The sequence below is a fragment of the Cynoglossus semilaevis genome, chromosome 19 (assembly GCF_000523025.1).
Source record: "Cynoglossus semilaevis isolate Cse_v1.0 chromosome 19, Cse_v1.0, whole genome shotgun sequence".
NCBI classification, from domain to species: Eukaryota; Metazoa; Chordata; class Actinopteri; order Pleuronectiformes; family Cynoglossidae; genus Cynoglossus; species Cynoglossus semilaevis.
In genome coordinates this window covers 14274615-14295644 of record NC_024325.1, presented here as the reverse complement: position 1 = coordinate 14295644, position 21030 = coordinate 14274615, and the positions used below count along the sequence as shown (strand labels likewise).

General features: G+C 39.9%; 3 protein-coding genes across 9 annotated transcripts in view; 1 reads left to right on the top strand and 2 right to left on the bottom strand.

Moving 5' to 3' along the window:
* Positions 1-1240: 1240 nt before the first annotated feature.
* On the top strand, positions 1241-13258 carry supt20 (SPT20 homolog, SAGA complex component). 7 transcript variants are annotated; one of them, XM_025065704.1, is made up of 25 exons: positions 1241-1396; positions 1846-1960; positions 2110-2145; positions 2274-2399; positions 2609-2735; positions 2815-2918; positions 3099-3215; positions 3329-3382; positions 3603-3742; positions 3874-4030; positions 4171-4227; positions 4335-4412; positions 4705-4874; positions 4964-4996; positions 5069-5186; positions 5553-5658; positions 6218-6373; positions 7159-7375; positions 7452-7567; positions 8070-8125; positions 8257-8370; positions 9365-9455; positions 10182-10270; positions 12222-12330; positions 12659-13258. In XM_025065704.1, exons 2-25 carry the CDS (start codon positions 1958-1960, stop codon positions 12862-12864), a joined length of 2580 nt encoding a protein of 859 aa, XP_024921472.1. In that variant the 5' UTR covers positions 1241-1396; positions 1846-1957; the 3' UTR covers positions 12865-13258. The 7 variants fall into 7 exon arrangements, with proteins under 7 accessions (XP_024921472.1, XP_024921470.1, XP_024921469.1 ...); XM_025065702.1 differs by having other exon boundaries at positions 1245-1396; positions 1872-1960; positions 7066-7375; XM_025065701.1 differs by having other exon boundaries at positions 1245-1396; positions 7066-7375.
* On the bottom strand, positions 13156-15822 carry exosc8 (exosome component 8). Its single transcript, XM_008333208.3, has 11 exons — positions 15593-15822; positions 15243-15279; positions 15079-15142; positions 14858-14931; positions 14715-14760; positions 14501-14606; positions 14366-14411; positions 14163-14259; positions 13704-13824; positions 13507-13613; positions 13156-13396 (listed from the first exon to the last, which is right to left on the bottom strand). The coding sequence occupies exons 1-11, from the start codon at positions 15607-15609 to the stop codon at positions 13278-13280; spliced, it is 834 nt and encodes a 277-aa protein (XP_008331430.1). The 5' UTR covers positions 15610-15822; the 3' UTR covers positions 13156-13277.
* A 715-nt stretch (positions 15823-16537) lies between these two features.
* Positions 16538-21030, bottom strand: part of slc9a6b (solute carrier family 9 member 6b) — an 11991-nt gene continuing 7498 nt past the window's right edge. The window contains exons 12-16 of the mRNA XM_008333210.3: positions 20668-20821; positions 20543-20573; positions 20363-20451; positions 20070-20175; positions 16538-19765 (exon numbers count right to left, since the gene is read on the bottom strand). Of these exons, the coding sequence (XP_008331432.1) occupies positions 19442-19765; positions 20070-20175; positions 20363-20451; positions 20543-20573; positions 20668-20821 (704 nt within the window). The 3' untranslated portion in view covers positions 16538-19441. The remainder of the gene's footprint in view (positions 19766-20069; positions 20176-20362; positions 20452-20542; positions 20574-20667; positions 20822-21030) is intronic.

Genomic DNA, 21030 nt, shown 5'->3' with positions numbered 1-21030 from the left:
ACCTAACCCCACCCAGACCTTTGAGTGTGATATGTGTTTGCTGTTGAAAGATCTCTTTCAAGAACAGACAACAGAGGAAAACAAATAAACTGCTCACCTCAGCTTGCTCCACATAAGCTACAGAACATTTATGTAATTTCTCTACGTGTTTAGTTGAAGAAATTATTTTTAATTTTAGTGACATTTTGAGTACTCTGTGGATAAAAACTGAAACCATTAGGTCATTTTTCATCATCTTAACCTGCAGAGTGTTTTATAAGATAAATACTACATAATTTGTAACTTCTAAAACTCAAGAAATATAGTTATAAGATAAATACTACATAATTTGTAAGAATAATGTTGTACTAACTTCTAAAACTCAAGAAATATAGATTTTCTTTCACCTAACTGCAATTTCTGTTAATGCTGCATCTAATATTACGGTACAACTGTGAGGCAGCCAACAAACGATCTTCAATCCTGTTTTGCCCCCTACTGTACATTTATGGAGTTTCAGCCTGTCTACACTAAAGTTATAAATATAGGTAAAGGTGTATAAGTAAGTTCGTTACTTTAAGTTAAGATACTGAATGATCCTTAACCATATGAATTTAACATTTTTGAAAGTATTCGTTTTTAGATTGTTTCCTACGTTTTTTTTTTTCATTGGTGTATGGTCTTCCTCCTTTTTTTCATAAGTATTCGTTTTTAGATTGTTTCCTACTGTTTTATGTTTTTTTCAGTGGTGTTCCTCCTTTTTTTCATCGTTTTTAGATTGTTTCCTACGTTTTTATGTTTTTTTCAGTGGTGTATGGTCTTCCTCCTTTTTTTCATTTTTATGTTTTCATAATATGTGATGGATAAACCAACGTTTTACATTTATTTTAAATGTTGCAGCATTGCTTTGTTGCAACACATCACTGGCTTGTGTTATGAATCAATATATAGGCTGTTTTAGAAGGGGCATATTTTTATGACATCTGTATTTATTATGTTTTATGTATTATTAATATACAAAATGATGAAAAGTTACATATGATACATAAATAGACATGCACATAAAAATATATATGTCATCCTATTTTTGTGTTTGAATTGTTATTATTGATAGATTTATTGGTTAATGAATTGATTGATGGTTGTTTTTATATATTTTTTCTAAAGCAACTTTTTCTATTTTTCTACTAGTATATGGTTTATGAATTGCAAAAATGTCGAGGGTTTCGTGGTTTTTTGAGTGGGCGCTCACTTTTGGTCCTGCCCACCGCTGCCCAAACCGGAAGTTTAGCTGTTGTTGTCACACTGGAAGAAAATGGCTGCCGCTCCGACTTTTTTTCAATGAAGACACTGATATTTCCATTTCATTTCGTTTTGTTGCATCGGAGCTACAGTCGACCGCTATGCAATCCCGCAGGCAAGTCCACCCTGCTCTTTTTCTGTGCCGTCGCTGTGTTGGTTTGTGTCTGAACCGGTGTTAACTAGCTTTTATCGTGGCGGGGAACTCAGTGCTTTTGCCCAGTGGGAAAGGGGTTAGCAGGCTAATGTTAGCCGTGTTAGCCCGAGCAGCGGTCAGGCATCAACGAGCTTGTTGCTGCTCAGTCTCTCTTTCTCCACTGCTGCCTCACTTTTTATGTAAAAAGCCAAGCTCATAATTTTTACTCACTCAAAGACACGTTTTATTTGAATTTACTTTCATTGCTATCTTTAAAAATGTAAAAACATTGTCGCTCCTTAGTTTTCTATGATGTTCGTGTGTGGCATCTGACAAAGTGTCAGTCAAGCTTTTGGGCATCAGTGTTGTTTGCGCAACCTGTATGTCTGTGGTTTTGTTTTTGTTTTCATTTGATTTTTTTTCCAACACAGAATGTTGTGTCTCCACTGTGCTGCAGATTGTGAATGGTCACTATAGGAAGGTGACAGTGTGGGGCAGAAAGGACAGCATCGTCACTCGCCTTGCAGCTGGCGGTGGATCACAATGGTGAGACCTATCTCCTTCTTCTCCTGGGGGAAAAACCCTCAAATGTGGTGTTTGGTAGTTGATAATAAGATTGTTCAACCACAGCCCTGTGTCAAACTCACCCACCATCTTCATACTTTTCTGATCAAGCTGTTTCTTTTCACCCTCAGCAACAAGTATTGGAATATGCATTGGATCGAGCCGAGGTAAAAACACACCTTTTTAAGTATTTGTGTTGAAAATAATTGGTCCTGATTTTATGTGCTGCATTGGAGTGCAGTTTGCATTATTTTCTCTCACTATTTCCTAATCAAATGTGTATTATATTATTCAGTACATTGTTGAAGGAGCTCGACAACGGCCAGCCAGAAAAAGAATCTCTTCCGGCGGGAGAAAAAGTCTGTACCAAAAGCTCTATGAGCTGTATCTAGAGGAATGTGAGAAGGAGCCAGAGTTGAAGGTATATATTACACACACTGGTCACTGATTTTTTTTAAACAGAGATTAACTACTGCTATACTTACTTACATACTTTTATTTTCTTAGAAAAGACTTGTGAGAACATAACGAACCCATATTGTTTTCAGGTCACAGTATATACACAGGACATTGTGGCAAAATATCACAAAGGTGTTTTTTGTTTTTGTTTGTATTATTCCTATTTTGCAGAATTTAAGAAGAAATGTGAATCTACTGGAGAAGTTGGTATCTCAGGAGTCAGTGTCTTGTCTGGTGGTAAATTTGTACCCTGGGAATGAAGGCTATTCTTTAATGCTCAGGGGCAAAAATGGATCCGGTGAGTGAGGTCGTGATAAGCAGATACTGGAGCTGATTTGGTGACATATTGGCAATAGTAACATTGTCTTTTTTTCTAGATTCTGAAACAATTCGTCTGCCATATGAAGAAGGTGAACTGCTGGAGTACCTGGATGCTGAGGAGTTGCCCCCTGTTCTGGTGGATCTGTTAGAAAAATCACAGGTTTGTATAAACGTCTGAACATAAGAAGCGATTTAAAAACTATACAAAATATATGTAGAGTACAATGGAGAGAGCAACACTGGGTTTCAGATCCTGACACCCCAGGATGTAAGACTATTCTTGGACCATCTACACCTTTTTATCTGTTGATTGACAGTCACTGATTCCTTTATATCCCAGGTGAACATCTTCCACTGTGGCTGTGTAGTAGTAGAAGTAAGAGACTACAGACAGTCAGGAAATACCAAAATGCCCACCTATCAGAGCAGACACGTGCTGTTGAGGCCTACAATGCAGGTAAACTAACAGAATATATGGACCATTTCTTGACATCCAATCAAACAACTGAGGCACTGTAAAACTTAAGGTAATATTTGTGTCTTTTTTTTCTGTCTGTCTTTCACTTACAGACTCTAATCTGTGATATCCATGCCATGACTAGTGACCACCACAAATGGACACAGGTAGAACATCAATATCAGTTTTGTAAAATAATCCTACTAAATCCTACTTTGACTTTACTTCATAATTAGTCTACATATGTGTTTATTCCTCTGCTGTTTTATTCCTTTGAACATTTACTCAGTCTGTATAGGACATGGTCTGTTTCTGTTTGTGTTTGTAAGGCAGCAGCACAGTGCACTGTATTGTTTTCTCATCTCTTGTCTTTTGGTTCTGTGTCAGGATGACAAACTACAGCTGGAGAGTCAGTTAATTTTGGCCACAGCTGAACCTCTGTGTCTGGACCCGTCCATCTCTGTCACCTGCACAGCCAACCGTCTGCTGTACAACAAGCAGAAAATGAACACTCGCTCCATGAAACGGTAGACAATCATAAATATATTTAATTTATCTTGTGTTTGAAATGGTTGACATGGATAAGAATTCATTAAAGTGTGAACAGGAATGTTCAGTGCATGACATTTACAGATAAACATCTTGGTTTGGATTGTAGGTGTTTCAAGAGACACTCTCGAGCTGCACTGAACAGACAGCAGGAGTTGTCCCATCTGCCCATACCACCGCAGCTACGACTGTACGACTACCTGCAGCGAAGGAAGGAGAGGAAACCGGCTCCTGCCATTGACCTGAAGATCTCAAAGATCGGAAACGTGAGTGAAAGTTGCTTTCCAATCATCTAAAAATCTGCCCTGCCAAAGCAGTTCCTTTCAGCATATTGAGAGTTCTTACTTCAACGTGTTTGTGTTTCCTCTGCCACTTTTGCATCTTCTTGGCCGTCCTTACATCACAGTGTGTAGACATGTGGAAGCAGAACAACTGCCAACTAACTGTACCGAAGGAAATTGATGTAAGCAGCTCAGTGAGATACAGCCGTCATCACCCACTCACTTCACACTCAAATTGATACCAGAGACCTTAACATATCAGATGGATGTGCTTGTGTCTTTGTTATAGGTGGAAAAATACGCTGTGGTTGAGAAATCGCTACAGCTGGAGGATTCACAGCCCACGACTGTGATCTGGCCCGCTGAGGCAAGTGTGGCAGAAGCATTAACATTCCCTCAGGGAGTCAATCAATAAGGCCTGCCAGTGGTTGTGTACACAATGCACAGTAGCAGTGTGGCCTCTTGTTTTACTCCTAGATCAGAGGTAGATCAGAGTAAACTGTATCTTGTGCACAGTCACAGTAAAGGATCTTATCTTGGTAAAATGTCAAAATCTTATCTTGGTAAAACGTCAAAAATGGAAGTTCAGTCAAAATTTGTTCAGTCAAATTCTGTTCAACATTTTATTTTAGCAATTTTTTTGCACACACTATTCACAGGAAGTAATAGACGACTACACTTTTGAGTGTGAGGTTGGCGGCCAGGCACAGAGGACCAAGGTGTCCATCTTCCAGTCCCTAGGAGATCCACTGTTTTACGGGAAAATCTACTGCGCTAAAGAACCAAAAGCAGAGGAGGACAACTCTGACCTGAAGCTCATACATCCACCGTAAGGAGACAAATTTAGGGAAATAAGTGATTTAATATAAAGTGCTACTCTTCATTAGCTCAACATCATCTGTGGTGTATCATTTGCAGCTTCCTTATAGGCTCAAAGATAGATGCAGATCGGTGAGTCACTTTTCTCCTTACTAGTATGATGAGTCTGTCAGACCATGGCATAATTTCTTATTTGTTGTGTAGGTTTCTTACTCAGTACAAAGGAGTCTATGAGAGAGATGTCAACTGTCAGGTCAAAATGTCCCATAACTCAGGCAGCGTGGGACAGGGGCCTCCCTCCCCCAGCAAGGATGAGGTAAAGGTGTGAAAAGTGACTTTCTTTATTTTTGGGGATATTATCAATTATCACTTTTTGACATTTACAAATTGCCTGGTTAAATATTTAGAAAACAATCAGTTCATAATGCTTCCTCACACCTGCAAGTCATTTCGCTGGACATATGTTTTAAAGAATTACACCAGAAGAGGGTACACAACAAACAAAGCGTGGTTATGGTTAGCAGCAGCAAAAAGAGTTAAAAGATCAACTAGAGATAAGAAGCAGCTCATCCTTTTTTTTCTAGAACATTACATACCTCCGCCCCAAATATACTGGGCATGTGTGAGCCAAGACTTCTGCTGACTATGTCTATTCTTTTGTCTAATGTGTGTAATAAATGTCGTGCAGGGTGATGGCATTGCGCCACTTGTCCAGACGTCTGTTTTGGGAAAAGGGGTGAAGCACAGACCCCCACCCATCAAACTGCCTTCAGGATCAGGCGGCAGCTCCTCAGGTGAGTTGGCTGCTGCTCAGAGGAAACAAACATCCAGTCAGCACACACCCTGTTGACACACGAAGTGAAACACAAAACGGAATAAGTAGTCTAATCCACCGAGCTATTTATTATTCTTTTTGTACTGCGGTGTCTTATTGTCTTATTGGAAGCACGGTGAAAAGTAGAGTAGATGAGACATGTTGTTGGAAAAGCTGTGTAATTGAGCCCTGAATGGCAGAAGGGGAAAATTTCTGGGCAGCGTCTGTTGTTGTGCTTTGATTTATTGCAATAGCAAATGTGTGAAAAGGTCAAGCCTTTGGAACTGTACTGCAGAGCACACAGAGCTCTTACAAAAACATTCAGGAATAAGAAGTTACTGTTTAGGTTAAGCTGAAGACACAGTGCATGATTGTTTTTACCAGAACTTACCAAAAAAAGATAAAAACTCTGCTAAAATCCTTCTGTCTGTTTGTTCTCCAGGGCATTTTCAAAACCTGTAACGACTGTGTGTTGTTGTCATGTGTCCACCGTGGACTTGAATATTTCTAACGTCGGTCAACTCCTCCCTCGTCTCCAGGTAATCCTTACAGTTCACAAAACACCAGTGGTCTGCTCAAGTGTCCTACGCCTCCTCCAGCCAAAAGCCAGGCTCTGAACAGGAAGCACTCCATGGAGATTGGTCAGGTGGGCCTACTGTCGCCTTCTTCACTGTCGCCCATGGGATGCACACAGAGTGAGTGAAGCTGCAGCTGATAAACATTTAAAACTTGAAATTTTGCAAAGAATTCTTCTGCTTAATGTTTTCAAAATAATCTGTAAGCAAGCTGTCAAGCACCCAGGTCTTAAGAAATATTGGAGCCTAAAGTACAGGAGTATATCTGTAACTTGTCATGTTCAGAAAATATTACATCACCGCAAGTGCATTAATTAATTAACACAAAGCCAACTGGCTTTTCACATTGTCAGAAAAATGGCTGAAGTTTTGACAGGAGTAGAACCTGATCGTTTTAAACTCCACTCTCCAGTCATTATTTTAGATGGTTTACTTCCATTTAGCTGCGTGGCATTTGTTCAACAGTTAAAATTGCCAAAAATATTCCAGCTGTGAAATGGCAGCTTAAAAAGAACCGTCCAAACATTTTCAACACAAAATCATTGATCATTAGTATATTTCATTTGAGAGAACTTCGGGAATCGTGACAAGAAATTTGAGCATTGACCAGAGAGCTAAAAAATTTTTTTACATTTGACATTTTGTGTTGTTTATTTTTTTCTACTAAAAAAGTTTCAACCTGAAACAACAGCCATTGATGTTGGAAACGGTCTGATATTTGCTTTAAACAACTGTAAATCTTCACTACTAGTGGCTAAAGGTGTCTTTGTTTTTTTTGTTTTTTTTTTTTTTAATTCATATTGTTCCTTAAGGATCCGGTACCCCAAAGCCATCCACCCCCACTCCCACCAACACACCCTGCTCCACACCTCACCCCTCTGACTCCCTGTCCACTCCTCTCTCAGTGACCCCTACCCCCTCAGAAACTCCCATGGTTCAAAGCCAGTCGCAGCCCACCCTCCTCACGCCTTTCGCCCAGCAACAGCTGGCTCTCAGTCAGCCTCTGCCTGTCATGACCATTCCCCTGCCCACCATGGGCACGTCCATCACCACGGGAACCACCTCATCGCAGGTCATGGCCAACCCCGGGTTGAATTTCATCAACGTAGTCAGCTCAGTGTGGTAAGAAAATAAAGTCTGTGCTGCCACCTGCTGGACACTTCGAGCTGTCCCTGACCCCTTTGTTTTGTTTGAGCAGCAGTCCCCAGACCTTAATGAGTGGCTCGAACCCTATGTTGGGAGCAGGCCTTAACCTGAGTGGAATACTGCCATCTGGAGGGTTAATGCCCACCATGCCATCTGCAGCACAGCCAGGTAAGATACCTCAAAGCCTAATCTTCTCACCAATATATATGAGTGATGTCTGAGCACTGAGTACTGACCTATTTTAACATTTTTTATTGTGAGAGAATTTTTGACCAAAATCTTCCTGAAATTTTTTACCTTTTATAATTGTATAAAATTGAAAAAAAAAAACATTTTATTTCTTCTTGTCTTTACCTATTCTTGACAAAAAACAAATCACACACACGTTGTTCCCTATGTAGTTTGTGGTTTTGTCCAGCTGAGGGCGCTTTAGGCACAGCATTACTTTGGACGATTCCTTTACAAAAGAGAAATGTAAATGGAAGGTTATTTTTCTTAGTCATTTACAGAATCTGAAGTTAATTAAAGGCAAACTGGCAAAAGGCAGTAGTTAAACCTGTAGACTATCCAATGTCTCTGTTTTTATTTTTTATTTTATTTTGAATAAAGATCACAGGTCTATTGTCTGGAGTTGTACAAGCATGACAGTTATTTCTGATTTGTCTTACAGGGAGTCATTTTGGCCTGAACAGCAGCACTGGGTTGAGACCATTAAACCTCCTGCAGGTATGAACCATTTAGTCAGCCACTAAGTCAAGAGGGATAACCTCTTCTGATAAAAAATATTTAACAAGTATAGAAACCCTTCTTAGTTTCTCTGTGAGCTCTGATCAATCTGTTAATTCTCCCATTCCCAGATCCCCACTGGTCCTCTCATCTTTAACTCTCTGCAGCAGCAGCATCAGCTGTCTCAGTTCTCCCCACAGCAGAGTCAGTCGGCCACGTCCAGTCCTCAGCAACAGGGCGAGACGGTGAGTTTGACTCCCACATCTGCAAGAACAGACAGGCAAACGCAGCCAAGAGGTTTAATGTCATTAAGGTGATAAATGAGGCGCTGCCCACTCTGAGCTGGATGAAGTTTTGCCACAAGAATGTCAAGTCGTGAAATTAAACTCCTTACGATGAGTTAGAGCAGCCGTCATCATCCAACAGGTTAATGACCGCAGTGTGTATCCACATATTTAGCCTCGCTGCAAAGAACTTTTGGAAGTGACCGGGCCACTGCAGCCGACGCCAGGGCTTGAGTCACGGTGGAAAATCTATTCACAATGACTTCATGACAGACATCAAATGACTGTGATTCAAACAAGTGCAAGTTTGAACGGAGCTACCAAGAATAGTGGGAGAGAAGCCCAGAGTGAGCCAGAGCCAAACTAATCCTGGCCTCTTCCAGCAGCTGTCACTGCTGCCAACACAATGGTTGGATCAGCAGTATTCCAGGCTCGCACACATAAGAAAGCACTCAAATGAATAACATGTTTTGCTGTTTGGATTTTTAAAACGGTTTAAAACGGGCCGTTGTTTGTGAATTCAGACTAAAATGAAATGGAAAAAAAAAAGAAATTGGATCAGGAGACAGGTTAAAGTTTTAATTCATTTTATCACCACTGTCATGGAAGTCATAATTTATGGTGTATCTCTTGGTAGGCAGTAGATCTACCAATAGAGGTGATTGTCATCCAAACAGAAGGTTGAAGGTTCAATTCCCCATGCTTTTCTGGATGAGGTACTTGCATTGTTAATCATGCAGGAACACTCCACGGTCGTAGTGCTGTCAGTGTGAAGGTGTCATGAGTAATTTTGATTAATCACATTCACAATTAATTAAATTATCCACAGCTGCTGTGATGTATTGAATTTCAATTGTTTGACAGCCCCATCATTCTGACAGTGAGTGCATGTGCATGGAATGATTGCGTAATGACTTCATAGACTGACTTGTGCGACCTTTGACCTCCCCTACAGGGCGAGCAGGGGTCAGATCCAAGTTTAGGAAACCAGCAAACAGCAGTCATCAACCTGGGAGTTGGAGGCTTCATGTCGCCACAGGCAGCAGGTATGAAGCACCAACACCACCCGTCACAAAACACACACATACACACACACACACAACTTTAATACACACACGTTTGTCTTCATTCAGTTTTTAAATGTGTGTATAAAATGACCATGACACCATGTCACTAACTGGTTACTAATATAACAATAGTCACTAATGTGTTCATTGTTGTAATGACTGTACGGTAGACACATGGTCTTAAACTAATGATCATTTGACTGAAGTTGAAGCCATTGTTCCTCTGAATGAGGCATGTGACCTCTGACAGGAGAGACTCAACTTCCCCTTCTTCTCTGCTACATCTTCTCTTTCTTCTGTTCTCTGTTCTGTTTTTTTATTATTATTTTCCCCCTACCCTTTTGTCCTCCTCCCTGTTTTTCTCTCCTCTTTGTCACTCGTGCTTTTCATACTTCATCCATTCATACTCTCCGCTCGACATTCACTCAAAAAAAAAACATCCTGCACTGATGGCCTTTTTTTCATTTGTATTTCTTCTCTCCATCTTTCTGTGCTGTGTGGGTCTGCATCATTGAACCCTCCCTGTCTCCCCCACACACCCCCCCATACTTATTCACACTATCATCGCTGTTTCCTTTTGTCCTGTACTCTTCTGTTTTTATACTTCACTCCATCCTTTTTCCTCTGTCCTTTTGTCCCACTGGCTTCCTTCCTACTTCCCTACCCTTCCTCTCTTTCTCCCCCTCCACCTCCTCACCCCCTTAGTGCTGTCCCAGTTGGGCTGTGGGCTGGACAGGTCTGGGCCCCCGCTGCCTTCTCCAAGGCTTCAGCAGCAGCACCAGCCACAGATCCAAGTAATACAGCAACTTTAACATCTGTTCACACACATCTACACTCAGGCTGCATCATCACACTACTTTCCATACCTGTCAAGAGTGGGCTGCATGTTGAACCACATTAGTGTTGTAATTAGGGATGCAACAAAACAGTTGGCTTGATGTTTTATTTATTTATTTATTTTCATTTTTGGTTCGTGTCACAGAATCAGTATGGGATATATTTACCAAGATATACACACACAGAGCGTAGTCACAAAACAAGATTTGTGTTTAAACGGAGCCACTGAATATGATTCCGGTCCTTGTAGTACATATACCAGGCCTGTATGTGGTGCTGTGTTAACCACGCTGAAACCGGAAAAGAAGCCACAGACCATGGGTTTACAAACTGTAAACAAACTTGAAAAGGCAGAGATGGCTAACAGTAGCACAACAAATAGCCAAGTTAGCTTCTACAGAACGGTCAGATGGAGCATAGTTTCCACCCTTGTTGTTATTGTGTAATAACAAATTCCAAAGTTTATATACTTTTCAAAAAAAAAATCTTGAATATTTTTGGAGAATATGACGCAGAGTTTTCTGTTATACCAAAAACAATACATTTTTTTTGTTGTTGTTGTTGCATCCCTAGTTGTAAGTAATTTCTACCTTCTAGTCTGTGCAGTCCAGTCTGAAAGATAATGTTTCACACAATGTTTCAACTTTGGGTTGCATTGCAGTGGTAACTGTAGTCAAAGTGTTCAACATCATTTTGTTTGATAATCATCATGATACTTTGCAGATTTTTTTTCTCTTTGTTATAGATATTGTCATTCACTCCATCTTTTGGTTGTTTGTTCAGTTGACATGTTGTTTTACCAAGATCACAGCAGTCCCAGCAGCTGCACACACACACATTCACACACAGCTTGTGGCATTCCCAGATGGCACCGACTAACACACACACAGCCACATCACTCAAGTTAGCCTCACACAGGTCGTACTGTTGAAATGTAGCTCATGAAAGCGGTGACGCCTTAAAGCATGAAGCAGAAAGTGTTTGGAGTTCTTTTTCCTTTGCCCTGTTGAAGTTGCTGACTTACTCTGAGCAGGTTGCTGAGCTGCATGTGTGTCGCTGCCAGGATCACAGCCAATAATTTGTGTCTTCAGAACGTCACTGGTGCTGCTTGACTGTACTCCGCCTCACTCCCCAACACACCCTGACCTCAGTTTGTGCCTCCTCTTCTTCATCCTCTTCTTCCTCTTCCTCTGTTCTCTCTGCAATCCATTAACCCCCTCTTTGGTGTGGCTTCACACAGTTCTGTTTGTCCTACCAAGCTTCAGTGCAGCTTCACTAACTGTTGCCACGAATACCGTCATGAATACAGTTGAGGACAGTATCATTAGGCACATAAGATAATTCAGTTCTAACGGCTGTGGATCATAGTGTTTTCACGCAGCATGTAGGAACATCTCAGCTGAATCTGCTACAATATTGTACTTTGCATACAGGCGTTCTCAGGAGAAACCCAAGCATTGGTGGTAAGTGAACCTAGGCCACTTGATGCTCACACAGAAAAAAAAACTTCCCCATAAACAAGAATGTGAAATGATTTAATAACAAAAATCCTTCAACAGTTTAGAACACATTTTGCTTTCTACAAATTACATTTACTCACATTGACTTCTATATTTTATACATTTTGTTGTTTTTTTTTTACTTTCTATATGAAGTCCAAATAAAGTCGCTTTTTTTTTTGCTTTTTTTAAAGCAGATTGGCTCAAACTTGCTGTGAAAAAATAATTTCTCAGTATCTATAAAGTAAATTTTCAGTCATTTTCAACACTATGGTCTTTAACAAAAACCCACACATTGGTACTGTAGTCCAATTCCAAACACACACCTTAGATCCACAGACAAAACAACGCAAAAAAACAAAAAAAAAAAAACCCACCTCTGATATTTTACTGTTGTGCCGTTTTTCAGTTGCAATTCTTGCAGCACCAAATGCAGCAGCAGCAGCAGCAAATGGCTATGGGGGCAGCAGCTCCACAGGGGGGAGTGCCGCGGCCACATATCGCCAACCAGCCAAGAAGTAAGAGGAAGAGGAGCACGCCTCAGCCGCTCCCTAAGTCATGACAGACTGAAATCGTACTAAAAAAACAAAGCTACACCAGGACGTGAATAATTCATACTGTGCTCTGTCTGCCTCACTGTGGACACTTCTTCAGACAAAGACAAAAAAAGACATTTTCTGCCATTTTGTCTGTCTTTTTCTAGCTGAAACATTTGAACAAGAAGCCTTATGCTGGAAGAACCTGAGACGTATTTTTCTGAGATGAATCCATGGTTCTCGTTAGTGACAGGTTTCTTTCCACAAATCATTTCTTCCGTCGGAAATTCTTTTTTTTTTTCTTCTGCAGAGGCTGCGTGGACTGAGATGATCATGATGCAGCCTCTCAGAAGATTCCCCATGAACCTTCCTCATCTCCCCGCCTCAGTTTGGTTGGTTGACCCTGGTAGAAACTGCCCTTTAAGCACCGATCCCCACTCAGCTTTTTTGTCCACATCGAATCATCCACATCAAACCATTACATGTGAAATGCAAATCGGATCTTGGAGTAAGTAGTGCCTGGGGGCAGCTCTCTACCTCTCAGTCTGTGAGAACATTTTTTCACTTCTTTATCTGTGGACAACTTTCCTGGCACAGGGCTCAACTGAGGTCTGAGATCAGGTGAGATGACATACCTGCTTCTGGACAGCACAGTTTCTGAAAAAAAGGCATTTCCCCTTTTTAATGAGTTCAGGAGCCACGAGTGTATTCTTACAGGACATCAACAGAGTGTGTGTGTGTTTGCGTTTGCAAGCGTGTGTGTGCATTGAGAGTGTGTGAAAAAAGAAGTTTCTGGACACTGAGAAATAATTTTTTAAGCAGTCTTTGTCAGCAGTTTTATTGTTATTAAAAAGAATATATATTGACAGTGGAAAATACAGCTTTTAGATAAAAAAACAAACAAACAAAAGCATCTTCTCTCCAGCTGGTTATTTTTCCATGTTCACACTGTGAATGACTTTGTTGATGAGTTTCTGTATCTCTCTCTGTCGCACCGTCGCTCGGCTCATGCACTCCTGCAGCTTCTCTCCTGACATGGCTGTTCCACCTGAGCCACAGGAAGAAAAAAAACAAAAACAATTAGCATCAACGTTTTTGCATCTCACTGTAGCACAAGATTCATTTAACACAATGGGTACATAGACTGTTCATACGGACCTGGTTTGTGTAGACAACATAGTCGTTCTTCTTCATCTGTCACCACAGTGAGCTGAGCTGTAGCCAGACTCTCCTCCTCATCTGTGGGGTCCACCATGAGAATGGAGCTGCAGAGACAGCAGAATATAATGACACTTAAATACCATCATCGTCTTTATGCCAACCTGGACTAAAACAGAAGGAAAAAAAACACTCACTCATCAAAAATAGAAAATGACGTAGCAACGGGATGTCTGTGGATGTTGAGACTGTGTCTCTGGTCCACGTTCACCTGTGGTAAACTGGTCTCTTTGTTGACGGTGACTTCAGGGAGTTTAGCTGTGAACGATAAAGGACCTGTGAAAGTAATGTTCTCAGAGAACGTGCATTGCAGTGTTATGGTGCAATTTGTACTTATTATCATGCTGGGACCCAATTTCCAGATCAAATAGTTACCATTGTAAAACAGCCTGTAGGTGACAGTGGAGCAAGTTACAAGTTTGATCTTATGTTTGAGCTCAAATAATAAACGTGGTCGAAGGCATTACCAAGGTTAGCGGGGGTGGGTGCAGACTCAAAATAATCAATTTCCACGTTACCATTGTAAAACAGCCTGTAGGTGGCAGTGGAGCAAGCAGCGCACTACAAAGATAGAACGACAACAGCTACAAACTTACTGTTTTTAAGTGCAGCGAGCAGTGCGACAACACATGCATCCAACAAGTTCCCATCATAGTCGAGACACATCAGGTCGCAGTAGAGAACCCAGCACAGCTGCAAACGTAATCAGCAGTTTTTTATTTTAAAAAAAAGTAATCTGTGTCCATGCATGAACTTTAACAGCAACGCAGCAGCATATGATGGTAGGTTCTGGTTTCACCTTTCCTCGCTCTATACACAGATCTTCTGGTTGTATCACTTCAGAGCTGCAAGACGCAAAACAGAAAGTTTAGGTTGAGGTGAAAAACACCCTCCTGAGAAGGAGCTCAGTAAAGTATGTTCTGACTTTATGCACCTTTCAATTATATCTGCGATAAACTGGCTGGCAGCCTGGGCTAGTTCTCCTGGAGGGCCCGGTCTGAACCGAGATGAACACAGGGGCGGCAGGTCCACGTTTGGTACTGACGAGAAGAGACAGGTCCAAGTTGGTAAAGAAGGGTTTACAGGAGAAGTCCAAACAAACATGTATAAATTGATGACAAACAGGTGACAACGATTCATTTACTCACCAACATAGCCTTTACCAGGTGCTTCCACTGTTGGGTTTGTCAACTCCTGCGCTCAAAAGACAGAGAAAAAGAAAAAAAAGGTAGGTCATAACAAAGAGTAAAATCTTTACTAATTTCAATAACCTAAATTTGTAAACTTTTACCGCTTTGATTCCACAGATGACTGTCGTGTTGCCGTACTTCACCAGAGCCGAACCGTCTGCCGTCGATATCGAGTCTGCACAGAATACGATCTAATCACTGAACACTGCTGTTCAAATTTAAGGTACCTTAACACAATATAAACTATTATCCAGGACTGGTAAAGATATCGGTAAAATGCCGTTATGATGGATGGACAATGGTCAAATTCACTGCATCTCACCGATGTTCAACGTGGTGGTTCTGAATTCTGACAACTCTCGTCCATCAGGTCGACAGTTTTCTTTCTAAAAAAAGAGGCCCATTTAGATTTTTTTTTTACGATTCCGTTGCTGTTTTTATTAACATTACTTCATGAATTGAACACCTTGTTGATTAATGACATACCAGAAAACTCCTGTGGTACTCCAGAGGTTCTGCAGTCCTGAAAAATAATAGAATTAAAACTACATTACAAGCAGCAGTGACGTATATGCTACTATAGATATATTTGTGTCACTCTCATTTGTTATATAAACTAACTCGTGAAAAAAACATTTCGTTATGCCTCCGTTATTGACAAGTACAAGCTCAGAAGAGAAAAAAACGTATACGTGTCCGTAACACTAGTTTCCGATAACTTCCGTTAACAACTTTTTTTTTACCGCAAACAACTGATTAAACCAATATATTAAGTTTAACCATATTACACAGTAAATATGTATTAAACAAAATGAAAACATTATCCACTGACTTACTTGAATCCGGCCGCCATGATGTTTTGATTGACCACGTGGGTTCAGTTTCCGCAGTACGGTGGCCGGGAGCCGGAGACAAAAAAGTCGACTGGAATAACTAAAAACACAATTTAAAGCAATGGACATAACCATATCCGTTACGGTTGAGTTTGTCAATTTGAGTTCCCTTTGCTATATTTTATACATGAATACATATATGTATCTAAAAAAAGACACAAATTTTGTCCGACGTGAGTGTATTTGGTGCAGGACGATAGGTACCGACGGCGCGTGCGCTATTAAAGTCCGGAAGTTACGTCCGAAATCACCTACGCTGCTACAATTAAAAATAAAAATGTTTTGAAATTTTTTTTATGTTAAATTATATTTTAGTGCTCGGGTGTTTTTTCGTGAGATAACGTTTACCACAGCTAGGTAAGAAAACAATTAAAATGCTTTTTAAATTCATTTTCACCGACTAAATGTTGGGGCACGTTCGGTCAGTTGAGAATTGTCAAATTAATTAAATTGGCTATTTGTGGGGTTTATTTGGCTTCTCTTTTTGATTAACTTATGTCGAAAATATCTTTGGATAACCTTTTTCAATTAATTGTGTGCCAACATATTTTAATAAATAGTATGAATTTTAGGGAGTTTGTTGTATTTAGATACCGAGTTGCATGCTTTTCGTTGCTAACGTTTTAAAAGCTAACTTTTGATAGTTTCGGGATTATCCGGTTTTTTAAAATCAAATTCTGTCTGTTTTTTAATTTCCTGAATGATATTTTTATCATGGTAACTTTTGATAGTTTCGGGATTATCCGTTTTTTTAAAATCAAATTGTCTCTTTTTTAATTTCCTGAATGACATTTTATCATGAAGTTGCAGTTAGTTGGTTTTTGTTTCATGTCAGAAGGCTCTCCCTGTCAAATGTTAGCCTGCAAAAAAAAAAACAATGAAGCCACATTTTGTGAATTTCAAGTTTTATTTTTAGTTTATTTCCCGAACATCTCCAGACATCACACTGAGGAGATATCATAACTTTAGGAACTACTCAGGAAAAAAAGACCTTTAAATCTGAGATCCATTTTCGGCATAACATGATTTCACATTTAAAACATTCACATACAGGCCTGTAGTAGATTGACTTCTCACAAACACAACTGTTATTATAAGATTCTGCAAACAGAAGAGACATTTACTGATCTTTTCTTTTGGCTCTTTCGGAAACATTATCCTCAATATTTAAATTATTGAGTCATTTTACATGATTTTATAAGTCAAATATCGGCAATAAATGATAAAAATAAAAAAATCCAAAGGCTTTACATTAACGCCTTTTCTTTTCAGTACCTTAACTAAGAAACAAAAATGTCATCAGAGTGAATTTTAAAATACTGTTCAGACTAAATAGCACATGCATTTCATGAAGTAATATTGTGAAGTAAATGAGCTTGGTCACACACAAAAAAAATTCCTAAAATAAAAATGTGTCAAGTTAACACCTTTTAGTGTACGGTAATTTCATATCATTTAAGTTAAGAAATAAACTCTAAATCATTTCATTTCCATTTTTTTAGGGCACGGATGACCTGTGTTTACAGAATGACAGACAGACAGAAGCTTAGAGTGTATTCATAAATGTAAGTACTTTTTTTTTTAGTCCACACTCTTAATGGGGCATTGGAAAAGAAAAAAAAAAATCAGTAAAGACAGTGACTTAACATCTACTACCTTCTGAACATAGAGCATTTATCATTAAAAGGTCAAATGTTCCAAAAACAAAAACAAAGATGATCACACTGAGCAAATCAAATATATACAAATCTACATCAATGTCATAGAACTTCTAAATAGGCACTTTAATTGAAAACAGTTCAGCCAGCCCTCAAGAGTCACATTTTATATAATGCTAAATCAACACAAAAAGACACAGTGGTTTTTGATATTATGTAATGATAGAAAACCCAGGAGATGTCCGTCCAGTGTTTTATGTCAAAAGTAACCTCTGTTGCCTCGTTCAAACGAGGCACCCACACTCACCCACACAGTCCAAATAGATTCTGTGCAGAAATCACAACATAAAAGTAAACTAACCTTGATTAGCCCAATACACAGTCACACAGAGGGAAGCTCGAGTTTCCACATAGAAAGAACAAACCAACATTTCCGAACACTTGGATTAAACTGCAATAGTACATTTTGCATTTGTAACAACCATACAACTAGGATGAAGAGCTAAAATAAATGTTTCCACCGCAAAATATCGGGTGCATCGTGGCGAAAAAGACAACCACGGCCGTGGACTTCTGAGCAGCTCGGGTCTTTAATACAGCGTGACCTAAATCAAAACTCATTTAGGTTTGGACTAGGGATTCACAGATACTTCTTTTAAACACGTGCTGATCCAGTGACTCTTAACTTTGATATGAGCAGCCTAATAAAACACTGCTGAATACACTGAGGTCTCTCCTCAGTTTACAGCTTAACAAGTCACATTTTCATTGAGACTTTTTTTTTTTTAACCAACCATTTATTTGTTCATGGAAACATTGCAGTCGTTCTACACATTTGAATTGATGTCTTGTTTACTGGGAAGCAGGAGACAATGTTTAAATTGAACCTTTTAACATATATATTTTTTAATTGTTTATTTACTCATATATTGACAGAATTGTCGGGGCATGAGAGGGAAATTAAACTGGCTGTAAACATTTTCCTGCTCAGTGTCCCCCCCCACACACACACACACCCACTCATACACACTGCATGCCACCCTATGACCTACAGAGTTTTGCCACTTATAGAGGGACAGCACTAGTTTGGACAATGTAAAAAGTTTACCAACTTTTCTATAAATGATAGAAACATGATAGAAACATTTTGCTACAGAATAATGAAGGCCAGATCTTCCAACTTCAGGAATAAAAATCTCCCCTTCTGCTGCACATTGTACCTTCAGACTATTTTGTTAAGTAAAGTAATCCTTCCACCTCCGAGCACTGCTATTTCACACTACAAGACATGAATAAATAAATAAATCAACAGGATGAATCATGTACAAATACAGTAAATCACTTTGTGTTAAATAAATAGAGCGTGTAAAAAAGACCAACTGAAAAGATTGGCAAAAATGATGGAAATGTTACTCATGCATTTCTTGTTAGTTTTTTTAAATGATTTTTTTTGTAGTTAAGTGAAAAGTCTTGGATGCAAAGAGGTGACAGTATCTCAACTTCCAGGTACAGTAGTGCATTCAAATTCACGATTAAATGTAGTATTCTAAAATGTAAGAATGTTAAAAAAAAAAAGATAGACAAATGGGAGAGGGCGTTGACAAATCAAACAATAAAAGACAAAACTGCAAGTGAAATTAGTTTAGGAGATTAGATTAAACCGTGTATAAGAAATGGAGGTAGAGAGACTGTTGCAAACTATGGAGACGACAGGAATTAAACAGTGGACTTCTTTAAATTACTTCTTTATATTCTCTGAAAGGGTTCCTCAGTTTGGACCACGTAAAGATGTTCAGGTTTAAAGAACACTCTTCATATTTGTCAATGAATAGTTGACTAAACTGAAGAAATGTCCCAAATAAATCATTAGTTGACGCTTTAGTCACAAAGATAAGCAGTGGGAATAAAACTTCATAACAGTGAGATTAAAGCACAAAAGGATGCTACGCAGTGGAGCAGAGGATTATTATTGGCCATAGCACAGGGGGGGGGGGGGGGGGTCTTAGAGCAGAGTGGGGTGTGTGGAAGGAACAAACAGCTTGATAAACTCTAAGTGCTACCTCCATTTCTTACAACAGTCACAGGTTGATTTGAGACTTTCCTGACAAACTGCATCCTGACAGAACCGGTTTTCTTACAGTCTATGTCTGCGAGGGTCAGAGTGTGGCGGGGAAGGAGGCGGCGGCAGAGTGACGGTGATTGGTGGGTCTATGGGGTCATCCATGGGCAGGACCAGACGGGTACCTCTGATCGCCACTTCGTGTTCCGCCAAGGCTAGCTCGTGGTCCAGGCTTTCATCGGACGGGCCGCACCCGGTGTTGGCGTTTGAAGAGAGCTTTCGGTTGATGGTGTGTGACCCGGACGCATCGGTGCTGATGGTGACGTCGGCGTACATGCTGCTCACGTTGGCATCATTAAGGATAAAGTCAGCGTCATCGTCGTAGAGTGGACCTTCATTCTAGAACGTGGAGATTATTTTTAATCAAATAAAAAAAAAATGCAATAATGAAGTAGCGGTGAGTGGCTGCATAGTGTACATATGTTTATGCATATTAATGACCCAGTTCTTCAGTTAACAATTATTGACTTATCTAATTTAATAATGCTTAATATGCATGGAGTTATTATTAAATAACCATCAATAAACAACAGAAAACAGAACTGGGATGTAACCCAGATGTTCATGAATATTGTGTATTAAATCATGAAAAAAAATACTGTTTCAAAACATGCATTAATTCATGTTGTGTTTGTGTCCTAACCTCGTAGGCCTGTGGGCTGGTGAGACACCGTGCCAGTGGTCCACAGCAGGCCGGCATCGTGGCGGTGAGAGGAGGACCACTGTGAGTCAGGAGGGGCTTCAGGTAACTACAACACAATTCCGTCAAGGACTTCACATTTTCAAAACCACATCTTAAAACATTAACATTGTTTCAAAATATTAGAGATGGTTTATGGTTCATAAGGAATTGGCTCCCTCTGCTGTTTAAAACATTAAAGTCAACATTAAAAAAAAAAAAATTGAAAATCCAGATTCACACAGTTGAAAGGATACTTCCGGTCAAAGGTGTACCAGATCCTAAAGGGCCAGGCACTCTCATGTTTGGTGTTCCTCCGCACTGACCCATCCAACATGGATGTAGTCTGTTAGGCACAAAATTATTTTTCAAAGACATTTGTCATTTTCTGTGGGATTTAACAACAAGACTGATTTGACTACCGTCGTAAGACTTACAGAGTGTTCTTGGTCGGAGTCAACGCCGACCCTGAGGGTGAAAAGGTATCAAGAGATTTAATTCATTAAAAATGGAGAAGATCGAAGAACACAGGAGGAGGAGGACTCCAGAGGTCCAGTCTTACGGTATGCTCATGAAGGACAGCATGGGCATGGTGCCACCTCCGCAGATCCAGACTGTGAAGAAGACGATCAGGAGCGTGGTGGAAAACATCATTTGACGGGCGTAGGTCGCCGTGTCACGGATTGAGAGGGCAAAGGTCATAGCTCCACGCAGACCTGAGGAAGAGAAAGGAGTGAGATGATGATGATGATGATGATGATGGAGAAAGTGCATCAACACCAGGAGCCTGTGAAGGTACTGGAGGGAGGAGATGCAGATTGATCCACAAACCATCTGAAGGACAGTGTGCTACAGAAATGTTTGATTTCTAGACTTTAATTTTTTTACTTCTTATTGTAAGTGCATTCTGACCCTTGTGTTGTTG